The 24241-nt window shown below is 40.8% G+C and overlaps 1 protein-coding gene across 4 annotated transcripts in view; it reads left to right on the top strand.

Moving 5' to 3' along the window:
• The first annotated feature begins 2711 nt into the window (after positions 1–2711).
• The window catches only part of LOC122671975 (E3 ubiquitin-protein ligase UPL6-like), a 69921-nt gene continuing 48391 nt past the window's right edge, over positions 2712–24241 (top strand). For 2 of the 4 annotated variants that reach the window (XM_043869475.1, XM_043869473.1), the window contains exons 1-5: positions 2712–3132; positions 7022–7119; positions 7698–7825; positions 13920–14037; positions 22762–22942. In XM_043869475.1, coding sequence (XP_043725410.1) covers positions 2974–3132; positions 7022–7119; positions 7698–7825; positions 13920–14037; positions 22762–22942 — 684 coding nt within the window. In that variant the 5' untranslated portion in view covers positions 2712–2973. The remainder of the gene's footprint in view (positions 3133–7021; positions 7120–7697; positions 7826–13919; positions 14038–22761; positions 22943–24241) is intronic. The other 2 variants (XM_043869474.1, XM_043869476.1) reach the window with 2 other exon arrangements.

Genomic DNA, 24241 nt, shown 5'->3' with positions numbered 1-24241 from the left:
CAAGAAAAATGCTAAAAACACTTCCAAAATTCTCAACCTATCATATTCTTCTGATAAGGGACATTGGCACAATTCATATTTTTTTTGAAAAATACATTTTATATGTTATATTCTAAAGCTACGGTAAAAAAAATATATTTTAAGATTTTGTTGGGAATGATTGCACAACCACGATGAAGAAACTAAGAAAACAATCACACACAATATGAAAAATTTATGTGGTTCTGCACGAATATCTATATCCACCCAATATAAGTATATAACTATTTTTTTATGACATAAGTATATAACTATTGATAATTTGTCACAAAGTCGGAAAAACATTCTGTACCACTCTTCACCTTATAATGTGATCTCTCTTATTTATATTTAGGGTTTTTCTACAGGGACAATATGTAAGAAACCCTAACAACCCAAATCTCCACACAATTACAATGTACTCATGTATATATATTGGACCCAAAACCCAGCCCAAACGTATATACAAGTCCAATAATAATTATGTTGACTACTATAGAATATAAGATATAAAGTCCAACAATCTCCACCTTGGTTTTGATTCTAAAAACCACCCTAAGAAAGACCGGTGTTGAATCTGTTGATGTCGATTATGTAACTCTGCCTATTCGCCATATCCAATCGTCATGGTCCACACCCCGTTAGGGTGCCTCACACATCTCATTGTCGCATGATGTAATGTGGTGCCACATTGCCACCTCTCCTACCTCTGCAACCTGACCAGAGAGATCAATGTTATTCATAAAATCCAAAGCGAAAGAGGTCTGCTTCTTCCAAACCTGCATGTGTTTATAACATGAATCGTCTACAACTATCATCGTCCATCTGTACCTCTTGCCTGAGTTCTAATGGTAGTTCCACCTGTTCAACACTCCCTTCCAGTCACTAAAGATTTCTAATCATCCGTCCATGCATCACGGCCATGGCCTCTTTAAAGATCTTGAGAACTCCACCTTCAGATGAGCATTTGATGCCTCTCGAATCCACCACTCATCTTCTGTCATCTTGTCTAGATTTTCTGATTTCTTCCTGAGAGTCTTGAATCTTGATTGTCTCCTCTTATGTAAGAATATGTTTCATCTGTTGTTACCACAAGGTGAAGTCATTATGGCCATTAAAGAGTTTTATGGAGAAACTAAAACTCTTCATTGCCATCTGATTTGCCTAGTCTGTGTATTCTGTGCCTATCGTTAATCCCAACGAAATTGATCACTGTTTGATTTTTTTTCACGAACCTAAACCATTTATATGAACGAAGCAGAATCTGTCTGATTCGTCCACTTAGTCCGTAACACAAAAAAACCTTAGGATACCAACTCTACCTGTGAACAAACTCTTTACACCTTGAGTTTCTCCTAACCCTTCTTTTCTCTCTCTCCTAGGATGTATCATACATACACCTTCTTCTTTACTTATTTGGCTCTATTTGTTTCGGCGTAAAATTTTACCTAAAAATCATCACTTAAAAAAAAATGTTCCAATGTTTGTTTTTTTTATAAAATAAAACATTGAAAAAAATTTCAATATATAAAATTTTACATTTACGAAGTAAATTTTACCAAGGAAAATTCTCCAAATAAAATTTTACACCAAAACAAACGGATAATGAAAAAAGTAAGATAAAAAAAACATACACACACACACACAAAACAAAACTTGTCCTCCCATGACACCTTTTTCCCTTTTGTTTTTCTTCCTCTGTCTCCCTTTTCATGTAAAGAAGCACTTCTCATCTTCACCTTTTCTCCTTCGTGGGGATGCATTCAATCACTTTTTTGTTTTCTTCCTTATTTTGTTTTCCCCCTTCCTTCCTTTCTACTTTGGTATAATCTTTTTCAATAAATTTATATTTTTCATGTCATATTGTGTCGATCGAATAGTACATTATTTGTGAATTAAACATATATCTATATTTTCTCCCGAATATGTAAATAGATATCATATTAAAAAAAAAACATACATTCCAGTTTCTAACCTTGTGGTCGCCAATTTTAGAAACAAAAAATGAAAAGGATCCGCACGTTGCACACTTCAATTGGCATCTTACAACTTACAATAAGCCAAAAGAGAGCAACAGAATAGTATAGTAAATGAAAAGAAAGAGAAGGGGAGACATATTTAATCTAGTGAAAGAGGGGAGAGGAGAGAGATTGTGACGTGGGACAAGGTACTCCTTCCCCCTCCACCCAAAAAGGAGTGTTAAAAGTTGACCCACATCGGTAGGCATGACTTGAACCAATCGGTTGATGTTTAAGATTGGACTGATTGATTACTAAATGTGTCAGCCTCAAGCATTTCTCGATTAATTATTAGACGTTTTTTGGTGGGCCTGACGGTCGTCGGGTTGGACTGTTTGAATACTATAATTGACCAATAACATATCTTTTGTGGCCCAATTAGCTTATTTAAGCCCATTTAAAGACCGTTTGTAGCCCTATTAACCAATTAGCTTGTTTAAAGCCCGATTATGGACTGACAATAAACCGAATGAACAATGTGAGACCTTATTTTGGCTGGGACTGATTAGGCCCAATCGAAACTGACCGGGCCGACCGATTGACACTCCTAGACGTCCAACCTCGTGCGTGGAAGAATGAGAGAACTGCTCCACAACCCAACCCCCCTAAAGCCACAGCTATTTCTGCTGTCTTCATCGCATTGCCACCAATTGGTTCAACTCTAATCTAAAATTCGCTATCAGAGAAGTTCAGAACGCGGGATACCTCAGTGTCTGATATCAGTTCATATACAGAGAAACTGAAGTCTTTCGATACTAGGGCAAGCTTTTCTTTCTTCTGTTCGAAAGCTCTTATTTAGTTTCGAAGAAAGGAATTTGATCCCTTTCCTTCCCTGCAATATTTTTTGATTGAAGAACCTCGTTAAATTTAGGCATACTTGGGTGCATTTCTACCCCTCCGTCCATTTCCTTTTAAGCAATTCTTTCATATCTACGAAATGTTCTTCACTGGAGATTCATCGACACGAAAGAGAGTAGATTTAGGCGGAAGGAGTTCGAAGGAAAGGGACAGACAGAAGCTCTTGGAGCAGGCACAGCTCGAGAGGAAACGCCGTTTGAATTTACGGCAACAGAATTCTGCTGCTCTTAAAATTCAGGTTCGTAATGGTCATTACAGTTTATGTTCAGTATCTGCTATTTACGAACCAAACAGGATTCACTTAAATTTTAATTCATTTTATTAAGGGGCGAACTGTGTCTGTACTTCTCTTGTTGTTTTCTTCTGGATGATCGACATTGTGTGCTTAACTTGCAATAAGTCGAAGGTTTCCCCGTGGTTTCTGATCCATTATGATAAGAATGCTTTAAGTGATATTTGGCAATGGAAATTTATCATTAGTATAACTAGTGGCACGTAAAAGTATTGTTATAGTTCTTCGAGTTTGTGTTGGAGATGATAACAGTAAATAGGTGGTTTGAAAGACCAGAACTATAGAGGACTAATCAAATAGTAAATCACTCACTGGCAGGCTGAGAATGAAGGCTCCATTTGATGTACAACCGGACTTGAACTATCAATTCCTCACTGCAACATGGATCAAATGATGTCAGTGATGGTGGGGCTGAGTCATGCCACTGGTCACCATTTTTAATATTGTAATCATCCCTTTGGTGCAAAGGGTTCTTGTGAATCAATCCCCAAGATGAAATAGCCCCAAGAAGACCCCTCCAATTTTGTTGCACTCAATAACCGGGCTTTGTCATAACTCCTAGGGCTGTGCTCAACAGCACATGTAAAAACTTCTTGAAAGTAAGAAAAGAGAGAATAGGAAATCTTGAACAAGGAGATTGAGGATTTCATAGCATAAGAGAGCAAGAGAGATGTTTAGAAGATGTCCCTAACTACCAAATCGTCCTCTACATGTAGAGGAAAAGTGTCCCTTGGACATACCTGTCCAAAACACTTCAGAGGAGGTGACTCCCGCTATTAAATTTTACAATTTGGCCGAAGCAGGTCGACTGCCTAGGCAATCCGATCGACAGGGAACCTCCAATGGTCATATAACATACATATTGCCTGGCAAACATTGCTCTTGGGAAACATCAACTGGCACATGGCAGTCGACTGTCTATCCAGGCCGGTCAACCGGGAGATTGAAAATACATGTGAAAGGAAGACGTGCATACACCATGTGGAGATTGGATAACAAAACAAAGCAAGAGGTGTTTCGAATTTTAAATTCATTTTAAACTGCTTTAAAATACAACAATTCCTCCACAAGATTCAAAATATTGGTCAAACAAAAATTGATACCGTTGAGCACATTAGAACAAGTAGAAGACGTCCATGCAGATGTTTTTTGGACTCAAATCTATACTAGGACTGATAGCCAATGTTGCAGAGTATGGGTAAAGCCAAGCTTCTTGAACCTTTTCTCATGGCAAGCCAACTGGCATTCCAACCACCTTCTACTATCTGATCCTTGAGTCATCACTTTCGTTTAAGTGGACATTTTTATCCGGCCTTATCTCCATATCAGATTCATAGGGGTTTAAGAGAATTTGCCCTTAAAATTCTAATTGGAAGCAGCCTGACCTCCTACACTCACTTAGGTCAACTCATAGTGTGCACCACAATAAACACCCCCCCACATTTTGTTGGTACTTTGGCTGACTCGTGATCCTAACTCTCTCTATTCCTTAACATATCATCAACTTATATTATAAAATATTAAACACACCTTTGTCATTAACAAATTTACTATATACACATCTATCAGAATCTATGATAGAATAACCATTTGATAACAAAACTGTATCAAGCTTTTCATGCCACTGTCGACCGGCTTTACCCTATTTTCTTGGTACTACCTCTTTAATGTAGTACTGGATTCAATTGCTCAAACCAATAGCCAAGCAAGATATTTAATCAAAGGTGGGTTCAAATTAGGGGAATTGGAATACCAAGAAAATAAGTAAAAGGAGGGGCTGTAATGGGGTTCGGCTAGGGCTTATAAAGAGGAAAAGAGCTGCTGAAAGTTGCGGCGTAATAGGGGAACAAAAAACATGGTTTTAATTGATTCCTAGTTGGAATATGAGTGGGATATTATGGTAATTATGGTACTGAAGCTAGGGTTGAGAAGGGAACAATAATATATCGATCTCAGAAATAATGTAGGCTGAAATCAATAGCTTACTTGGGGATGAAACCAGAATCGGCTATGGTTGAAGGTCTGAAACTGTGCTTTAATAGGGGCAAGGGCAGGGGCAGGGGCAGGGGCAGAGTGGGAAATATGGGAATATATTCAAATCAGGCCACCAGAATTAGGTAAAATTTGAATCACTCTCCAAACTATGGTTAATGGAGGGATGATGAAAATCTAATAAGGTTAAACGGGTGGTTGGTTTGCTTAATACTGAAAAACACCTAGTTTGTGATCTTCTAGAAAGGAAGGTTCAAGTTGCAGGTTTGAAGGTCTCGACTTACTTGTTAATGGCAGCAAACTGAAAACAGAACTTTCAAACTAGAAGAACAGCAGTAGAGAATGTAGCAAAGTAAGCAAACGATCCACCTGGGCCTCCCATTGCAATTGGATCAAACATTGATTCCTTCTTCCTCGATCTAACTCAAGGATTCCTTGATCAAACACAAGATTTCTTCACCAATGGAGCAGAGGAGCTGCAACTTTGTTTATAAAATTCATCTATAATGCTCTCCCCCTTACAACATTATGTTGAAAACTCAAAAATAGACTTAAACACTGAAAATGAAAGGCCTAACCCAATCCTTAAGTAATAAGGTATCCTAAATTGACTCGGAAAGTGATATAATAAGGAAACAGACTCACAAAATGGCTGGACTTATAGAATCCTAATCCAGCCAGCTAAAATATTTAGTAACAATTACTTGCAACTTAAATTGAACCACATAGAACCGGTTCAATTGAACTAACCTAAAATAACTTAAAAATAAATTTAGTAAAAGAAACAAACTAGCTAATCCCGTATGCAACCTTATTACCCATACTTTAGGCCCATAAAAGTGGCCTATTACATTGAAAACCCATGGGATCAGAGGCCCTCCATGTATACAACCCAACGCTGTACTTATTCCTAAGCAAACAAGCCCGGTTTGGTGATGAATCTGCATTACACTATGTTGTGCATATCCTATAAACACAGAGTCACATGTCTTTGAGCCTATTTTCCTTTTCTTAGATTCAAGTATACTTATCCAAACCATTCATTTTGCACAGCTTGAAAACAATACCTTCTCTGGCAGCATTGTTGGAGAATTTCATCGGAAAACACCATAAAACATTAAAACTATGAACCTTAGGCTATGAGATCTTAATCTTGAATCTTAAACAATGAAACCCTAGGTCTTAAAATATATAAAATCTAAACCTGAAAATTTGAGGATTGCTCAACTTGAACCCCGATCGTGAACTTGCTCAGTCGGATCTACCGATCTACACAAATTACCAGACATAAAAAAATCGTTCAAAGAAAGGGATGGAAGATTGAAGAAAGAGAGGTGGAAGGAAGTGATGAGGGAGAGAGATGTCCTTGCAGTAGACCATTTGCCCCTATTTTTCAAGGTTAATTGAGAAAGTAATGAGGGAAAATGGTATCTTGTTATATTAGAAAAAAACATTTCTTTTTTTTTTTTTTTTGGGTGCACAAAATACATATCTTTGTGGCACTACGATTTTGCCTTTTTGTAATTTGTGTTTTTCTTTCGTGTGTCATTTATGAAGGTATCAAATTCTTCTTTGTAGGTAATTTAGCATCAGATCTCCTTCATGGAACTAGAAACTATTGTCTATGAAATTATGCCTATTCTTTTCCTATTCAAAAAAAAAAAAAAAAAAAAAAAAAAAAAACATTATGCCTCTGGCTTTATGAAAGAATTATCCATTTATGGTTTTTTTTTTTGGTTATTGTGGAGCTCAGTGGTGAAGTGTCTTTCAATGTCTGGTTGACTCTTCTCCTTTTATGTCGTGTGAAGTGCGAGGTATGGGACTTGACTATTATTAGTTGCAGAAATGCTTCAGAGGGAGGAAGGCTGTGGAAGCTGAGCGTTCTAAAATGCGAGAGCAGTTCTGCTTAACTTTTGGGAAGCACTGCCAAAAGGTAGACAGGTAGGCTTTTCCCCGCTAGGTCTTCATCTTAGTTTAATAAGCACTGCTGGTAGTCAATTTTGAACACTTTTTTTTCCCTTCTTGCAGGGGGTGGGGTGGGGGTGGGTGAGTGAAGGAGTAGGTTTGTGGTTATATGGTAGTCTGTGAATCCCATTGTTTTGTCTCACCCCATTCTGATCCATGGTTAATTGGTTATAACTTATAACTAGTAGATTCTCCAATTCACTGGCAGGAATGGATTGGTCAATTGTTGATTGTGTGATCCTGTCAGTGGATCAGCTGATCAATCATGGATCAGATTGGGATCTTCTGCGTCCATTCCGACGCCGCTTCCTGTTTCTTGAACCATGGTGAGGATTAATTTAGGCCTGGATTTTCGTTTCAGATGGCCATAAACTTTACCAACTTGACAGTCTGCCTAGTTTTATGTATTTCTTTTTCTACTGTTCGATATCCAATCAGTAATGTGTTGGAAGAAAGAATGCTCAGAACTTCTTTTCCTACTTGAATCCAATTTATGTCTGCTTCTTGCTCGATTAATTAATTAATTTATTTTTCACTTGTTTGTGTCCATTCAGGAATTGTTTCAATTCTGATTCAGGGTTCCTTCAGCAGTTGCTTTTTTTCTTCAATGCACATAACAATGGAGATTTTGTGGCCCTTGTGGAGGCATGTCGATTGCTTCATCGGTTTGTTCAAGCCAGTGGTCAGTTTACTTTCTATTTTGTTTAATGAGTATGGTTTTTTTTTTAAAATATTTTTGTTTGGTTATGCTTTAATAAGTTCTAGTTGTTCTTTTGGTTTATTTCTATCCTTTTTCAACCATGACTGTATTTTCTGTTTTTCCTTTTTTATATAGTGGAATTTATTAGGCAAAAGCTCCTCAAGAAAACTGGACACCTGAGGTGTCATAACACGAGTATTCAAAGATTCAATTCAAGACCCAAAACTCTGCCCTATGGGCTCCTATATAAACAAGCTCTCAATCATAGTTGTCATGGCGTCTAGGCGACCCAAGGCATTAGAGAGGGCCTGGACACAAGGCGACATCAACAAGGTGACCAAGGCAACCAAGACGCCTTGTCACGGGCATCTTGCTTGGCATGGCCGTGGCACATTGGTGGGCACACATGGGTGTGCATGGATTGGGTCTTGGAGTGAGCATGGTGTTGCTTGGGGTGGGAGTCGTTTGCCTTGTGAAGTTTTGTTATCCATCAATATGATTTTTCGAGGGGTTTCATGTCTCCTTCTGGAAATCCATGAAAAGCATAAGAGCTACCTTGAGGAGGGGTGGTATGCCTCATCCCCCATGTTGTCATGGTTCCTAGCATGGCACCGTGGCAAGCCACAAGCATCAATAAGGCTGTCACAGGCAAGGCATTGTGTGCGGGGTTGGCCTGGCCGCGCATGCACAACAATACAGGTACTCCATGGGTGGATACCATGGGAGCACTCAGAGCTGAAGTGGGCGATGGGTGTTTCCTCTGTAGGGTTGGTTACTGACGAGGACCACGGGCTAGCGGAAGGCGTTGCCGAGGTGTGTTGCTGCGGAAGTAGAGGGTCCTATTTATGTGTCAGTAGCATACCCTATGCGACAGTGGCATGTGAGCTGGAGCAAATGGGCTATCCCGTGTCTAGCATGCGGGTGTGTCGGTCCTTTGCTTGGCCTAGCATAGGCGTGTCTGTGTGGTGCTAGCTACTAGCCAAGGATGGGCGATAGTGGTGGCATTACATAGGTGAGTATGCCATAGGTGTGGCAAGCCTTCGGTATTCACTGTGCCATTCGAGTGGGGCTGTAATCTACTTTGAGTATAGTCATGGCGGTTGGCTTGGTGTGGCACTAGTTTGGGCTACACGACGAGGGACATGTTGGGTGAGCAGTAAAGAATCTTGGGGAGGTCGAGTGAGCCTCGACTAGCATTGTTCTATCGGTTGTTGTGAAATCGTATGAGGTGATCATCAAGAGGGCTTGAATGGTCTAGACTAGCCTTGGTCAAGCGTTGTTTGAGGTGCTGCACGGGTATGTTGACTCCGCTAAAAATATGCCCATGACAGTTAGTATCAGAGCTAGCTTTGTGCTAATAAGGAAACACTTGGGGCTCTGATAGTTGGTTTGTTCAGAGCTACACATTGCCATTGGTTGAACAGTAATACTTTTACGATTGATTCAGTTGAGCAAGGCCATGGAAGGGGTTGGTAGGTCGACATGGTTGGGTTCATGCTTGTGCTTGGTGTGCTACATCCGGAGCATGGTGACTGGATCGGTTTTGTGTTGTGCTTAATGACTGTGGCTTGGATATGATGCAATATTACTTGGCTGGTTGGACCAGCATGATAGGATTTGGAGACCCAAACCCAAACACTCCAATGTTTTTTGGTTCAACAAGGGTTGGAATTAGTTTAATAATTAGTTACTTATTTTATGTCTTTTAATTGTTTGGGTCAGCTACGTATGATTATTATTTCAGTTTTAGAAAGCTACTAGGATTTAGTTCCCTTATTCGTTTGAGTTTCCAAGTTAGAGTTAGTTTCCTTTCTTGTTGGGTTTCTTTTATTTAAATAGATGTAACCATGCTATGAGAACTCAGATTTGATTAATGAGATTTTATTAGTGAAGCTCTGCATGAGTGTATGTGAACATGAGTTCCCTTTCCCCCCTCCATCTCATTCTTGAATTGTTCTCTCTGTGAAGCCCACCATAGCAGATCACCACCTTGGTCTGCATTAAGATAGATGGCAGACTACTAAGATCACAGATGACATGGAGTGGTAGTTCGTTCTACAGAAGGAATTGGTGTCTTCGACGAGGTCGTTGACACATGCAAGAAAGATTCTAGCATGTGCTAGAGGAAAAAGGGGTGCCGCCAGGGCGTGAAGAAGTCCTCTTCGGAGGCGAATAAAGACTCCAGTACAACAAGTGCTGGAGCAACATGGGCGCGCTAGGGCGCAAGGAAAAGACCTTTGAAGGAGGCAAAGAAGAAAAGGTTTAATGTGTGTGTCAATGGCAGAGGTCGACACATAGGTTCGGGTGGACCGAGACTCAGATTCATTCTTTGTGTTGTGCTTAGGGCACAACAACCTTGACCGGGAAGGAGTTGGATCTATGGATCCATGCCAACGTCAGACCAAAGTGAAAGGTTGGCGTCCATTTGTTGGCACATTGTTCCACACGTGTAGGAAGGTAAGATGCAGTCAGTGGCCTATCCTACAGTGTGATGCCTCCAACAAGGAGACCTCTAGAATTGTGACGAGGGTCTGGTAGTCACCAACTGCGAGCGTGGGAGACTAGCCGCCGATGAAGTGACCAGCTAGGGAGCTTAGTTGACTTGCATCGTTTAAGTCCTTGGACAACAGGGCACCAGAAGGCACCACGAGGTGGCACCAGAATCAGCCTGAGGGAGTAGGCAGAAGACCTCAAAGAGAAGCAATAGAAGACACAAATGAGTGAGGCAGAGGAAGGCAGAGGGAGTAGGTAGGCATCAAAAGACCTCAGTGAGATGAGGCACATAATTGAGCCGAGTAATCAAAACTCGTGCTCCTAATCAATAAGGCTTGACTGGGAAAGTTGGATCAGTTGAGGATCCATGCCGCGACACATGGTCGTTCACTTGAGGGGCATATCACTGCAGAACCGAGTGAGGTCAATGCTATTGGAGTAAAACCTTCGGAGGGAGGCAAAACTTGGCACAATAGAGGGAGAATGGAAGATCTCAAGCAGTGAGGCATTGTGACAGACAGGTCACAGAGGAGATGGAGGCAAAATTGAAGACCTCAAGCAGTGAGGTAGTATAACAGATAGGTCACAGAGATGGGCTTAGGAAGGCAACTTGATTTGGGATGCAGGTGTAGGTGTTGGTATGGGACTTCATTGAAGCTTGTGTCTTGGAGATGGTTGTTGATTGGCCGTGGGCACGCAACAAAAGCGTGGCTCACACTTTAGTACCATGCGTGGTGCAGTGGAGAAGAGGAACTCATGGGTCAAGTGGTTTGTGGCGCGGAGGAGGTGTGGTTGTATGGAACATCATATTAGACTTTGGCTACATATTCAGTGGTGGTTGGTTTGAGTATCAACACAAGAGGCGTACAAAGAGAACTGGGTGCACAAGTGCAAGATGAGGCAGAATTCAGGAACAAGGGTGTTTGGAATGCAACTGAAGTGTGGTGTTAGGGGACGGCACGTCGGATGGGTGTTTCAGCATGGTGTTGTTGGTCTGAGGGTGACTGCACTAGGGAACATAGTTGTCAAGGCGTCCAGGCGCCTTGGTTGCCTAGGCGGGCGCCTTGGACGCCTTGGTCGCCTAATTGGTGTTGCCTTTATTTTGGACCCTCTCTAGCGCCTTGGGTTGCCTAACCGCGGTGACAACTATGCTAGGGAATGTGGGTCACTTTGGCACCCAAAGTGGTGTAGGGTTGGATTTGATGGAGTATCCTTTCAAGAGAGCAACCTCTATGTAATGAAGCACAAATGACTGATGGATGGGGGAGTTGTGGTCTCAGGGAAGACTATATTCAGGCAGGTTGGTGCATCTTTGCTTGGAGCTACAAGGTCCTTAGAAGCTGTTGACAGTGTTACTTGGTGGAACCTAATTTGAAGACCGGAGGAAGAGACAATACGGTAGGTGTCCAAGTCGCGATTGGACTGTTCCTTAGGCGAGGTGGTGCATCTTGTTTAAGGCCCACAAGTTCTTGGAGTTCGGTAGAAAATGGAGGGGAGCCGAGTCATGTCGTTTACAAGGAGTGGTTGTTTGATTGGTGTGTCTCATCCCCCTTGGTTATTCTCTCACCCTCCCCCTAGGGGGTCGGTTAGCCCTTTGTTTTGAAGTATGTTCTCTTCTCTCCTCTTCTCCCCCTGAATTCTGGAGGCTTCTCGTATTCTTTCTCTTTGGTAATGAATTTTTATTCACCCCCCCCCTAAAAAAAAAAAGAGCTGAGAGTTGAAGCGTTGATGAGGGTGTCAACGTAATCAAGTGGGGGAGAGTGTCACGGGCATCTTGCTTGGCATGGCCGTGGCACATTGGTGGGCACACATGGGTGTGCTTGGTAGCTTGAAGGGCTGCTTGGACTGGGGCTTGGAGTGAGCATGGTGTTGCTTGGAGCGGGAGTCACTTGCCTCATGACGTTTCGTTATCCATCAGTATTATTTTTTGAGGGGTTTTATGTTTCCTTCTGGAAATACATGGAAAGCATAAGAGCTACCTTGAGGAGGGGTGGTGTGCCTCATTCCCCTTGGTGTCATGGTTCCTAGCATGGCATCATGGCAAGCCACAAGCATCAACAAGGCTGTCACAGGTAAGGCATTGTGTGCTGGGTTAGCCTAGCCGCACATGGACAACAGTACAGGTACTCCATGGGTGGCTACCATGGGCGGGCACTCGGAGCCGAAGTGAGCGATGGGTGTTTCCTTTGTAGGTTTGGTTATTGACGAGGACCACGGGCTATCGGAAGGTGCGGCTGTGGCGTGCTGATGTGGAAGCAGAGGTTCCTATTTATGTGCCACTAGCATACCCTATGCGATAGTGGCACGTGAGCTAGAGCGAATAGGCTATCCCATTTCTAGCATGCGGGTGTGCCGGTCTTTGCCTTGGCCTAGTGTAGGCGTGTTTGTGTGGTGCTAGCTACTAGCCAAGGATGGGCGATAGTAGTGGCATTACATGGGCGAGTATGCCATAGGTGTGGCAAACCTTTGGTATTCACTGTGCCATTCGAGTGGGACTGTATTCTACTTTGAGTATAGTCATGATGGTTGGCTTGGTGTGGCACCAATTTGGGCTACACGACGAGGGACATGTTGGGTGAGCAGTGAAGAATCCCGAGGAGGTCGAGTGAGCCTCGACTAACATTGTTCCGCCGGTTGTTGTGAAATCGTTTGAGGTGATCATCAAGAGGGCTTGAATGGTCTAGGCTGGCCTTGGTCAAGCGTTTTCCAAGGCACCGCACGGGTATTGTGACTCTGCTAAAAATATGCCCGTGACAGCCTAGACGCCTAGGCGTTGACAACTATGTTCTCAATTGTTTTTCTGTTTCTGATTCTCCCCGAATTCTTCCAAAGATCCCCCTCTTTGTCCTGTTTCCTAGATGCCGATGCTATCCTGCTATGTAGTGTACCTGCCTAAACATTATAGAAACATGCATAATAGTTGTGTTATTGTTGTTATGCTCTCAGTCTGATAATTCCTAGTTTGAATGTAAAGCACAACCATGTTAGCATTAGGCCACCACTTCTTTGCCTAGAATAGATCATGTAATTAGTCTTTGAAACAAATCTGGCATGGCATGTGCCTGTGAATGCTGTTAAATAACTTCTATGGTGCCTTTTGGGTAATGAATAACCTTCTGGGATTGGAGGCATTATCTAGAGATAGCTGTGGCAGGATCATATCGGGTTATTCAGCCAATAGCGTTTGCAAACTGAATTCCTGCTGAGACTCCAAGATCTTCTGTCTGCTTGTTGATCTGCCAGATCTTATGGATGGGATTGAGCCAACGTTTGCAAACTGAATTCCTGCTGAGACTCCAAGCTCTTCTGTTTGCTTGTTGCTCTGCCAGATCTTATGGATGGGATTGATTGAAAATCGAGGTTGACTCAGTTTGTTTTTGGTTGGTTCATTATACATGTGGTATTGTGAGGGGATTGCTGAGATTATCCCATTTCATTAGAGAGATCTTATCACAACCTCCTAGTTAAAGATGTTGTCCTCATTAGTTATTCAGTAATTTTTTGTTTGTATGCAGTTGCAAATGTTAGCCTTAGAACCTTGATTCTTACTTCATAGTATTTACAAAAATTTTTGTCTGTACAGCAGGGGATATTATTGTGGACCTCTTTGTAGGCATGGACTATAAGTCAAAAAATGCTATCGTGGATAATAGAGTGAAGCAACTTGCATTTGCTTGCCTTCAGGCTGTTCATCATAATAGGTTGGTGTAATGCACCTTATGGTTGATTTTTACTCCATTTATCGGCTCTGTTTGCTATTCTTTTCATTATTTTCATTTTGGAGTTTTGTAGTGGGTACTCCCTCCACCCCACAATGATTGGCCTTTTGTCTATTTTCTTGTCTTAGTTTCTATGTCCGTTTAATCAAGTAATGAATTTTAATGAGCTTACTGCATTACTTTTTTCATTTATTACGACATTGCAAAATTTGAATTGGGGGAGAGGAATCTCAACTTGGGACTTGTTTATGAGATCAATATTGGAAAATGTGTCTTTTAAATGCTGTTAGCTTGTACCCACTCTTCCTTAAATTTGGTACCTTTCATAGATGACAATTATTTGGGTTGTATAAATTTGGGTTTTTTACAAATGCCCCACTGAAAATGTCCATTTGTCCAAATGCCGCCTACAACTTTTCTAATTGCAAACTCCCCCCTACTTTCAAAACAGTGTAGCACTTTGGTCCAGTCTACCCATCTTATTCTCCCAATGGTTTCCCACCACCCTGCCACCACCACCACCCCCTTCCCAACCCCACCACCACTACCCTCTTCCAAAGAAATATAGAGAATCTATTCTCAGAAATTGAACTACCAAATGGATTTCTTATTCTTGAAATATTTCAGAATTGATGCAACCAAAATTATTTCAATTTCTTGATAAAAAATCTATTTGTTGACTATTTCATGAAATCAAGCCGAAATTGAAACAGAAATCATACAAACCATTTGGGGAAGATGAACCCTAAAATCAAACCTCCAAAATTGAAGTTGCAGTGAAGAAAGTTTCCCATGAATCAAGACAAGGGATGAGGGAATTTGTTGCTGAGATCGTTTGCAGAGATGTAGTAACCATGACCTGACCTTGTCACTCGATCCTGGTTGCTAGCTGCATCTTCCGATGAACTCGCACTCACTAATATTCTTCCACTAGCTTTCAAAGTGTTCAATTCATTCTTCTCTGGAACACTTATATCTATAACTTGATCGGTTGCCGGTTGAAGAAGAAGAAGGATTTCGGTATTATTAGCATTTGCCCCATATTAATTAATCTCAGTGGACAAGAAGGCGTCCATTTTCTGGTTTGCAGTGGGAAATCGAATCACACAAGAGGGCTTCTATTTTTCTGGTTTGCAAAGACTGATTGTTTCATTTTCTTATTTTCTAGTTTTCAACGATTGATCGCATCAGACAAAAGGGTTTTTGAACTCTTTCGTTTTCCATTAAAGCAAACAATTCTTTACCTGCAGAGATCACTTGTTTATCATATATTTTAGTTTTCCTGTGTAGGTTATCCACATGAAGAAGGTGTCTAACAATTAATTCCTTAATCTGATCTCTTGCTTTCCAGATGGGTTCAAACCCTAAATGATTTGTGGAAAATATTTTCAGTTTCAAACCCTAAACCATTTGGGGAAGATGAGGGTAATTTGGTCATTTTATTCTTTAATTTTGGTGGGTTTTTATCAGAAGGGCATTTTGGTCATTAGATTCCTTGAAACTAACGTCTAACATCCCAAATTAACGGACTGGACCAAAGTGCTACACTGTTTTGAAAGTAGGGGGGAGTTTGCAATTAGAAAAGTTGTAGGGGGCATTTGGACAAATGGGCATTTTCAGGGGGGCATTTGTAAAAAACCTATAATTTTAGATTCAGGGATGCTTTGAGTGACACTTTTTCACATAAACGTTGGACAAAATTTTTCATCAATTTATTTTCTTTGAAAAATAAGGGTCATTCTACATTTAGTAGGCATTAGTGATTTTTAGTGTTTTAACCTTACATTTTTGTAACCCTTACGTTATTTGATGGACCACCTGAAACGAAGGGGTAAATGAGGTCATTTGACCCAAAATTTTAAATTACTACCTGTAGTAATATGGTTTTAAGGATAGTTTGGTCATAAGGCTAATTTTGTCCTTTACCTATTCTAGAATGTTCCTCGTATTATTATAAATAGAGGCTGGGATTGACTAGACACAAGCCAATTTTCCATTGTCAACATGGTATCAGAGCTAGGATCTACACCGGGATCCTAACCCTAACACCACTCTCCGCCACCCTCTCTCTCTCCCTTTCGGTTTCACCATGCACCACCACCACCACCACCACCAGACCTCGCCGGAGGCCCTCTCTCTCTCTCATGACTCCCCTCCATCCTTCCGCCCTTTCTTTCTCACCGTTGTTGGTGAGTTATCTCCCACCAAGGGGTCTTGTACGTAATATGGTTTAAATCTCTTATTTTTTTGGGGGATTTGTTTGATGATTTCTTTCAGGATCCTTTCTGGGAGTTGATCTGTTGATTTCGTATTTTGTCCAACCAGCAACTTTGACTGATTCTGAGATCTCCACCGCTTCTACTAGACATGAAGGAGCAAAAGCGTGACTTCCGTTCCATTCCCTACTAGGCCCATTAAATTGAATGGGAGCAATTATCTCATGTGGTCGAGACCTTGTTTTTTGGCTATTGGTTCCCGTGGTTTTTCTGGTTACATCACGAGAACCTCTACTATGCCTACTGATGCTGATCCTGCCCCAGATAATTGATAAATGAATGACATCAAATTTTCTCGTGATGTCACATCTCATCAATTCCATGGATCCTGACATTGTTGGTGGCTATCTCCTCGACACTGCTGTCAAGATTTGGAAGACAGCCAAAGACACTTATTCCCAGGTCGGTAATGCTGCCTAGAATTATCGCTCTCCCAATATTATTCTAAGCTGCGTGGCATGTGGCAACAACTGGATTTTTATGGGCCCTTCACTGCTATTTGTGATTTTGATGCCACAACCTTCAAGAAGTGGGAAGAAGGTCTTCGGGTGTTTGATTTTCTTGCTGGACTAAATATGGAGTACGATCAGATTTGAGTTCATGTCTTGAATCGTGATCCATTCCCGACTCTTGAGCAGGTGTATGCTATTGTGGAATCAAAGGAGAGCCATCGCACTACTACCCAGGAGCTATCTGCCCTCTTCACCAACCCCCAACAGATAACTCGTGGGGTTCCTCGTACTCATAGAACTAAAACTCGCGAGATCTCGTACAATACGAAAAAGTAACCCAACTTGAGCACGATCTCGACCCAAACTCCTTTATATGAGTGTCGGATCTCGAGATCTCGGTGGGAAATCTTGGTATACCGACACCTATCTATGCAAACCTTGGTATATAGACACTTATTTATTCCAGAAACCCGGACAAACACTTATTTATGCCTAATATCATTTAAGTAAATGTTTTTATATTTGTAACATTTACTTAAGATTCCCAGTGCTTAGATACCCCAAGGAACAGGCTTATTGTTGATTCCTGGGGCCTTCAAAATGTTTCTTTTGCTGTTTTGGACCACTCCAGCTAAGCGGGGGTCGGCTGTCCTTTTCTTTCTTTCCCCCTCTTGGGGCCTCCTGTTCTTTCTTTTCTTCTTCCTTTGGTAATGAAATTTTGTATTCACCCAAAACAAAACATGTACTTAAGATATTATTCATAAATAAGCAAATACCCCCCTATTTGAATCCAATAACTATAGTTAAAAAATCAAATTCCGAAGGGAAAAAAAGTCAACTCCCTAGTTCAAGAACAAAAACTGGATTTTCGGCGGTAGGTGCAATTTTCAACTTTCTAATATTGGGGTTTTCCTCAAATCTAAAAATTCCATAAATCTTAATATGGTAAAACATTGCTAAAAACTAAAAATGCGGTAAAATATTCATTTGTTTTGATGTCCAAAAAAATATTTTCATTCAGAGCGATTTTGACAGCATAAGCACACACCAAATTAAGTTTGATCGGTACATAACTCCTTCAATATAAATCAGATTTAAGCAATCTCGTGGAACATGGCATAAAAGAACCACCATCACTACTCCCACGCAATCGGCACTACCTGTGCCAAGTTTTCCTCCTGGTAAGTGTTATCTTGATCCTACTCTAGACTTATCCATTGCTATCCGTAAGCCATAGAGAACTTGTACTAAGCATCCAATTTCTAACTTTGTTTCATATCATTCTCTTTCTCCTTCTTTCCATGCATTTGTTTCCTCCTTGTCCTCTGTTTCTATTCCTAACACTTGGCAGGAGACGTTAGCAAATTTGAGGTGGAAAGAAGTAATGAATGAAGAGATGTGTGCCCTAAAAAAGAATGACACATGGGATTTAGTGCCTCTTCCTCCAGGAAAGAAACCTATTGGCTGCAAATGGGTGTTTGCTGTTAAACAGAAGGCTGATGGATTTGTGGAAAGATACAAGGCATGACTAGTGGCTAAAGGCTTTACCTAGACCTATGGGATTGATTATCAGGAAACGTTTGCCCCAGTTGCCAAGATGAACACTGTCAGGGTAATAGTTTCTTGTGTTGTTAACCAAGGATGGGATCTCCAACAAATTGATGTAAAGAATGCATTTCTTCACGGGGAGCAATACTGGATTTGTTGCCTCCGAAACGCAAGGTAAGGTGTGTCGCTTGAAGAGAGCTTATATGGTCTGAAACAATCCTCTAGAGCATGGTTCGGTCGGTTTCATAAAGGGATGATGTCTATTGGGTATAAATAGAGCAATGTTGATCGTACTCTGTTTATCATAAAGACAGGCCATCATATTACTGTTCTGATTGTCTATGTGGATGATATAGTCATCACTGGGAGTGATAGTGATGAAATAGGCAAACTAAAGGCCTATTTGGGGACTGAATTTGAAGTGAAAGACCTGGGGAAGCTTCAATATTTTCTGAGAATAGAAGTTTCTCATTATGCTCTAGGCATCTTACTCTCTAAGAGGAAGTATACACTTTATCTATTGGTCGACACTGGCATGTTGGGGTGTAAACCGGCTGATACCCCATTAGAACGTATACTCACTTGAAGAGTAAGGATGGAGAACCAGTGGATAAGGGCAGCCATCAAAGACTGGTTGGACGTCTTATTTACTTGTCTCACACCAGGCCTGATATAGCATTTGCTGTAAGTGTAGTCAGTCAATACATGCATGATCCTCATTCCACTCATCTGAAGGCTGCATATAGGATATTGAGGTACTTGTAGTCCTCCCCGGAAAAGGCATACTCGTCTCTCCTCAGAAACATTTACGGGTTGAGACTTTCACCGATGTTGACTGGGCAGGCTGAAAAAAAATTATTTTTGAGATGAAAAAAAAATGATCGGTGGACGTTGTATCACATATAATAAGTACTTAATCAACAAACAAGCATTGATCTTGTTTCTATGAAAAAAAATATTTTTGAGATGAGTAGTTACCTAACAGTGCTCTTGCGAAGCAAACCAACTCGGCTTGAATGTTGAATCCACAGGCTTGAATCTTCACTTAGAGGTGAGATTTGCCAAAAAAATCCACCAAAGTTGGGCTTTCCCTTCATAACAGACCGAGATTGGCGAGAGGAGGTGAGATTTCAACTTTGGGGGTCGAAATCTCACTGAGAGGGGGTTTTATAAGCTATAAGTTGGTCTGGTTTGATTCGAGACTGAGATATAGGTCGAGATCTCGGCGAGATACCGAGATCTCAACCGAGATATTGTATGTTTTTGGTATCGCATATGGTTTCGTCTCGAGAGCTGCCAAAACCGAGAAAATAGATCTCGACGATCTCACCGAGAACTTGTACCATGATTAGAGCAACTGAACCAAAAATCAATGAAATAGGGTAGTAGATCACAACTGGCAGAATGTAGAATAACCAAGTAAAACCCTAATTTAGGGCAATTCTAATTTTCAGAATGTAATGGATCTTGATGGGCTCAAGATAGAGATCGAATAAGGTTTTAGTAAAGAGGGATAAAACCCTAAGACCTTGGATTGATCAGGTAGAAAAATACAACAACAAAAACAACCATAACCTTATCCTAACTAAATGGGGTTGGCTACATGGATCCGATAGAGGTTATGACAGTAATAAAAATAAGAGAAGTTAGAAGAAGTAAGAGGAGTAACAGGAAGTAAAAAGAGAATAAGTACATGAAGAAGTCCAAGCAGTAGTCAAAGAAGCATCCTAGGAACAATCCCCTACAAGGGGTCGGCTACCCGGGTCTTTGTCCTCCAAACAACTCTATCTACGCCTCTGCGGTCATACTAGGATTGAGCCCTACCACATGCATATCCTTTCTTACCACTTCTCCAATAGTGAATCTAGGCCTGCCCTTACCTCTTTTAGCTCCGTCCAACTGAATCTGGTCACTCTTCCTTACTGGTGCATCCATAGGTCTCCGTTGCACATGACCATACCACCTCAAGCGGCTCTCTAGGAGCTTCTCTTGGATTGGTGCAACTCCCAGTTCGGTTCTAATACAATCATTCCTTACTCTAGCTCTCTTGGTCTTGCCACACATCCTTCTCAACGTCCTCATCTCCGCTACACTCATCTTATCTATATTACTCTTCTTAACTGCCCAACATTCCGCCCCATAATATGGCCGGTCTTGTTACTGTCCTGTAGAATTTTCCCTTAAGCTTAATAGGTATGCGTTTGTCACATAACTCTCTCGAAGCACCTCTCTACTTCAGCCATTTAATTCTGTGGGAAACATCATCCTCTATATCACCCTCTTTGTTAATGGTTGATCCCAGGTATCTAAAGCATTCGCTTTGTGGTAAATCTCGCTGCTCAAGTTTCATCACTTCATTACCTCTCGTGGTTTGACTGAAGTTACACATTGTATATTTTGTCTTTGTTTTGCTTAACTTAAAACCTTGTGATTCCAAGCTTGATCTCCATAACTCCAACTGTGCATTAATCCCTTCCACTGTCTCATCTATCAAAACAATATCATCAGCGAAAAGCATACACCAAGGGGCCTCATCTTGGATGTGTCTGGTTAAATCATCCATGATGAGTGCAAACAAATAAGGGCTTAGAGCTGATCCTTGGTGTAATCCAATTGTAATAGGGAATTCACTACTTTGGCCTTCTACAGTTCTGACACTTGTCACCACGCCCTCATTCATGATCTTAATTATATCCACATAGTTACTGGAGCTCCTTCTCTTCCCTAGGATATGCCAAATGAGCTCTCGAGGGACTCTATCATAGGCCTTTTCTAGGTAGATAAATCAGCAACAAAATATCTCAAAACAGAGCAGCAGCCGCCAGTAGTGAAAATAGAGTGAAGTCAAGCAGTAGATAGATCCAATATTGTGGATCGAATGTACCTCTTATATGGAGCAGTGTGTCTTCAACAAATCAACCACATCAATGTCGGAAGAGAAACCAATTGTTAAACTCAAATTGGAGAAGAAACTTGAAGCCGCAGTTAAGGTTTTCCAGAAACTTGAAACTGCAGCATTGTAGTATCAGTCTTGATAGTTGTGCTCATGTAGAAGAAGTAATATGCCCTAGTGTATTGCTTTGATGTCATGAACTAGGGCAGGATCAACCAAATAATAGCAGCATAGAAGCTGCGACCAGAAAAGGGTTGAAACCCTAGAAGACTCTCAAACCAGATGTGATGAAGTATCCTTCTTATTGAAAGGAATGCTCTGTTACCATGTAACAGCTACGAAGCAGCAAACTGCAAACCAGAGAACCGAGAAAGTGAGATGAGAGAAGAAGATGAATGAGGGAAAAGGGGACTGACTAGAGAGCTTTGGATCGAACTAGCAGTCCCTCCCCCCCCCCCCCCCCCCACCCCCAGAATACTTTTATTTATAGTAACATAAATTACATAGAAGGATTCCTAATCCTCCTAGGAATCAAAATTAGGAAATAGAATTACAACCCTTGGAAATTAGACTAGGAGTAACCTTAGACTGATCCTAATTAAACTAGGACACTTACACACTTAAACAAGTATCTCGATTAGAGTAGGAATATTCTAATCGAGATACATAAGTTACATAATTAACATTGTTTATTTATCATTCTCGTGGTATCATTTGAAAGCTAATTCACCTTTTGAACAAGACCAATCTCTGCGTTGCTTTGAGAGAGTACAGTGTATCAGTTCATAATGAAATTTATGCTTTTTCTTGCTTTTTTTTTTTTTAAGGGGGGGGGGGTTGAGGTCATAATTACATAGGAGTCCAAGTTAGTATTATTGAGCATCTTAATTTCTCAAAGAAAACAAAAAAGAAGAGTTTTATTGAACATGTAATGTATTGTTGGGTATCTTATTTCCTATAAGTATGTAATCAGCTTGTTTTGAGAAAAAGAGAATTTTATGAGTTGAGACTTGAAAGAATATCATTCTCTGGTGAGTTTCTAAATTTTGAAGGTGGATTGTCTCTACTATCACTTCTGGTGGATTCCTAGAAACTCTTGGTGGGTTTTGAGAGCTCCATGGGTGGATTCTTGTGGGAACTTTTCTTTTATTGTCGTTGTTGTTGTTATTATTATTATTATCTGGATTTTTTTTAGTCTGCAAATGGTTTTTTCTTCCATGCCAGATCCATCAATTATTATCATTTACACCCTCCAAGAAAATCCTTAAATGTTTGCACGATTAGGGTGTGATTCTTAATTTCTTTTAGATAAAAACTGGTCAATAAATCTGATCTACCTCCATTCTAGATCCGTCAATTATTATCATTTACACCCTCCAAGTTAAAACTGTGAATGGTTTGCTCAATTAGGGTGTGATTCTTATACATAAAAACTGTTCAATAAATCTGTTCTTCCTACCTCTTGCATTACATTTGAAAAGTCTCTTGCTTTAACATTTTCATTACTTTTGTTTTTTTTTTTTTTTGGGGCGCATAGGGATCAGCTTGAGGATCAGCTTTTGATGTCATCTGAGTGCACCAGTGTACCAGCAGTCATCTTGCTTGAGGCAGTGGTTATCTTGACAGATCCAAAACTTCCATGGGCTTGCAGCGTAGTTGGTTATCTGTTACGAAGAAATATATTTGTGTTATTGAGAGATATTGTTGTCATTGCAAAGGTATGCATTTCTTCCCTGGTAATCCTATTTTATTTTTTATTTTTGATATCAATCTCTTTATCCAAGTTGTAGGGCCTGATCATCGTAGGCATTTTCCATTCTTTCCCATTCATTTGGAAGCATATCTTCTTGGAGGGCAAAACTCAATCCCTGGGGCCCATCCAAAATTTGTAAAAGGGCGTACCCAGTGAACGAGGCTCCTGCCACTGCGGGGTCTGGGGAGGGTTATAATTAGGGCTGTAAATGGATCGGATTCGACTCGGATAGTGCTATATCCGCATCCGCATCCGCATCCGATTAGCTATCGGACTCATTCGGATATTGCTAAACGGATACGGACACGGATACGGATCGGATATTTTATCCGTTTACATGTAAATATAGCTTTTCGGATAGCAATAGCCTATCCGTATCCGCATCCGTTTAGCTTTCAGACGGATTCGGATAGTGCTAAACGGATATGGAAATGGATTTCGGCTATTCATTTACACCCCTAGTTATAATGTACGCAGCCTTAACCCTGCTTTCACAGAGAGGCTGTTTCCAGACTCGAACCCGTGACCATTTGATCATAATGGAGCAACCATACCATTGCACCATGATGTAGATCAGAACCAAGCATTGAACCAGGGCCTTACTGGGCCAGAACTGGACCAGCTCGAGCCAGCCAGCTGGCCTTCTAAAAGGACCAAGAAGATCCCTCACGATTTTGGCAATACTGATCCTTGACCAGTCAACTTCAGCTGCTGCCTATTAACTTCTAATTCCATTAGTTGCTGACTAGTAGTTTCTAATTTGGTTGTCTTTGCATGTTTAGAAGGCTGAGTTATAAAGCCTTTAGTAGTTTCTAATTTCATTCAGTTCTATATCCATTAGTTACTATTTTCCAAACAGTAGCTAAATTTTACTTTCTATTTTTGTAGTCTAGCCTTAGTCTATATAAAGGCAGCTATTGTAATTGATTGACAGAGAATTAATGAAAGAACTTTTGAGGCAAACTGTTGCACTCGACTATGGGAGTAAGACCCCTGTTCAACAGCTGGGATAGCTGTGGGTGAGAGACCTAGGGCTGAGAAAGCCCATCCCTTACCAAGGTTTAAAGTATCGATATCGCGTATCGTATCAGTGTGGTGATTTTAACAGACGTATCATACTTTTGGAGCAAAAGTCAATATAAATTAGCAATATTACAGTTTGTTTCCTTGATTCAACCAAAGTGCACCTTGTTTCCTTGATTTGATTTGTTTTTCAGCAAGGAATCAAAGCCCCACGCATGAGATTTGAAAGAAGATGTCACAA

This window comes from Telopea speciosissima, chromosome 8, assembly GCF_018873765.1.
Source record: "Telopea speciosissima isolate NSW1024214 ecotype Mountain lineage chromosome 8, Tspe_v1, whole genome shotgun sequence".
In the NCBI taxonomy this organism is placed as follows: domain Eukaryota; kingdom Viridiplantae; phylum Streptophyta; class Magnoliopsida; order Proteales; family Proteaceae; genus Telopea; species Telopea speciosissima.
The sequence above is the reverse complement of the archived record's forward strand: the minus strand, read 5'-3'. Positions and strand labels throughout refer to the sequence as shown.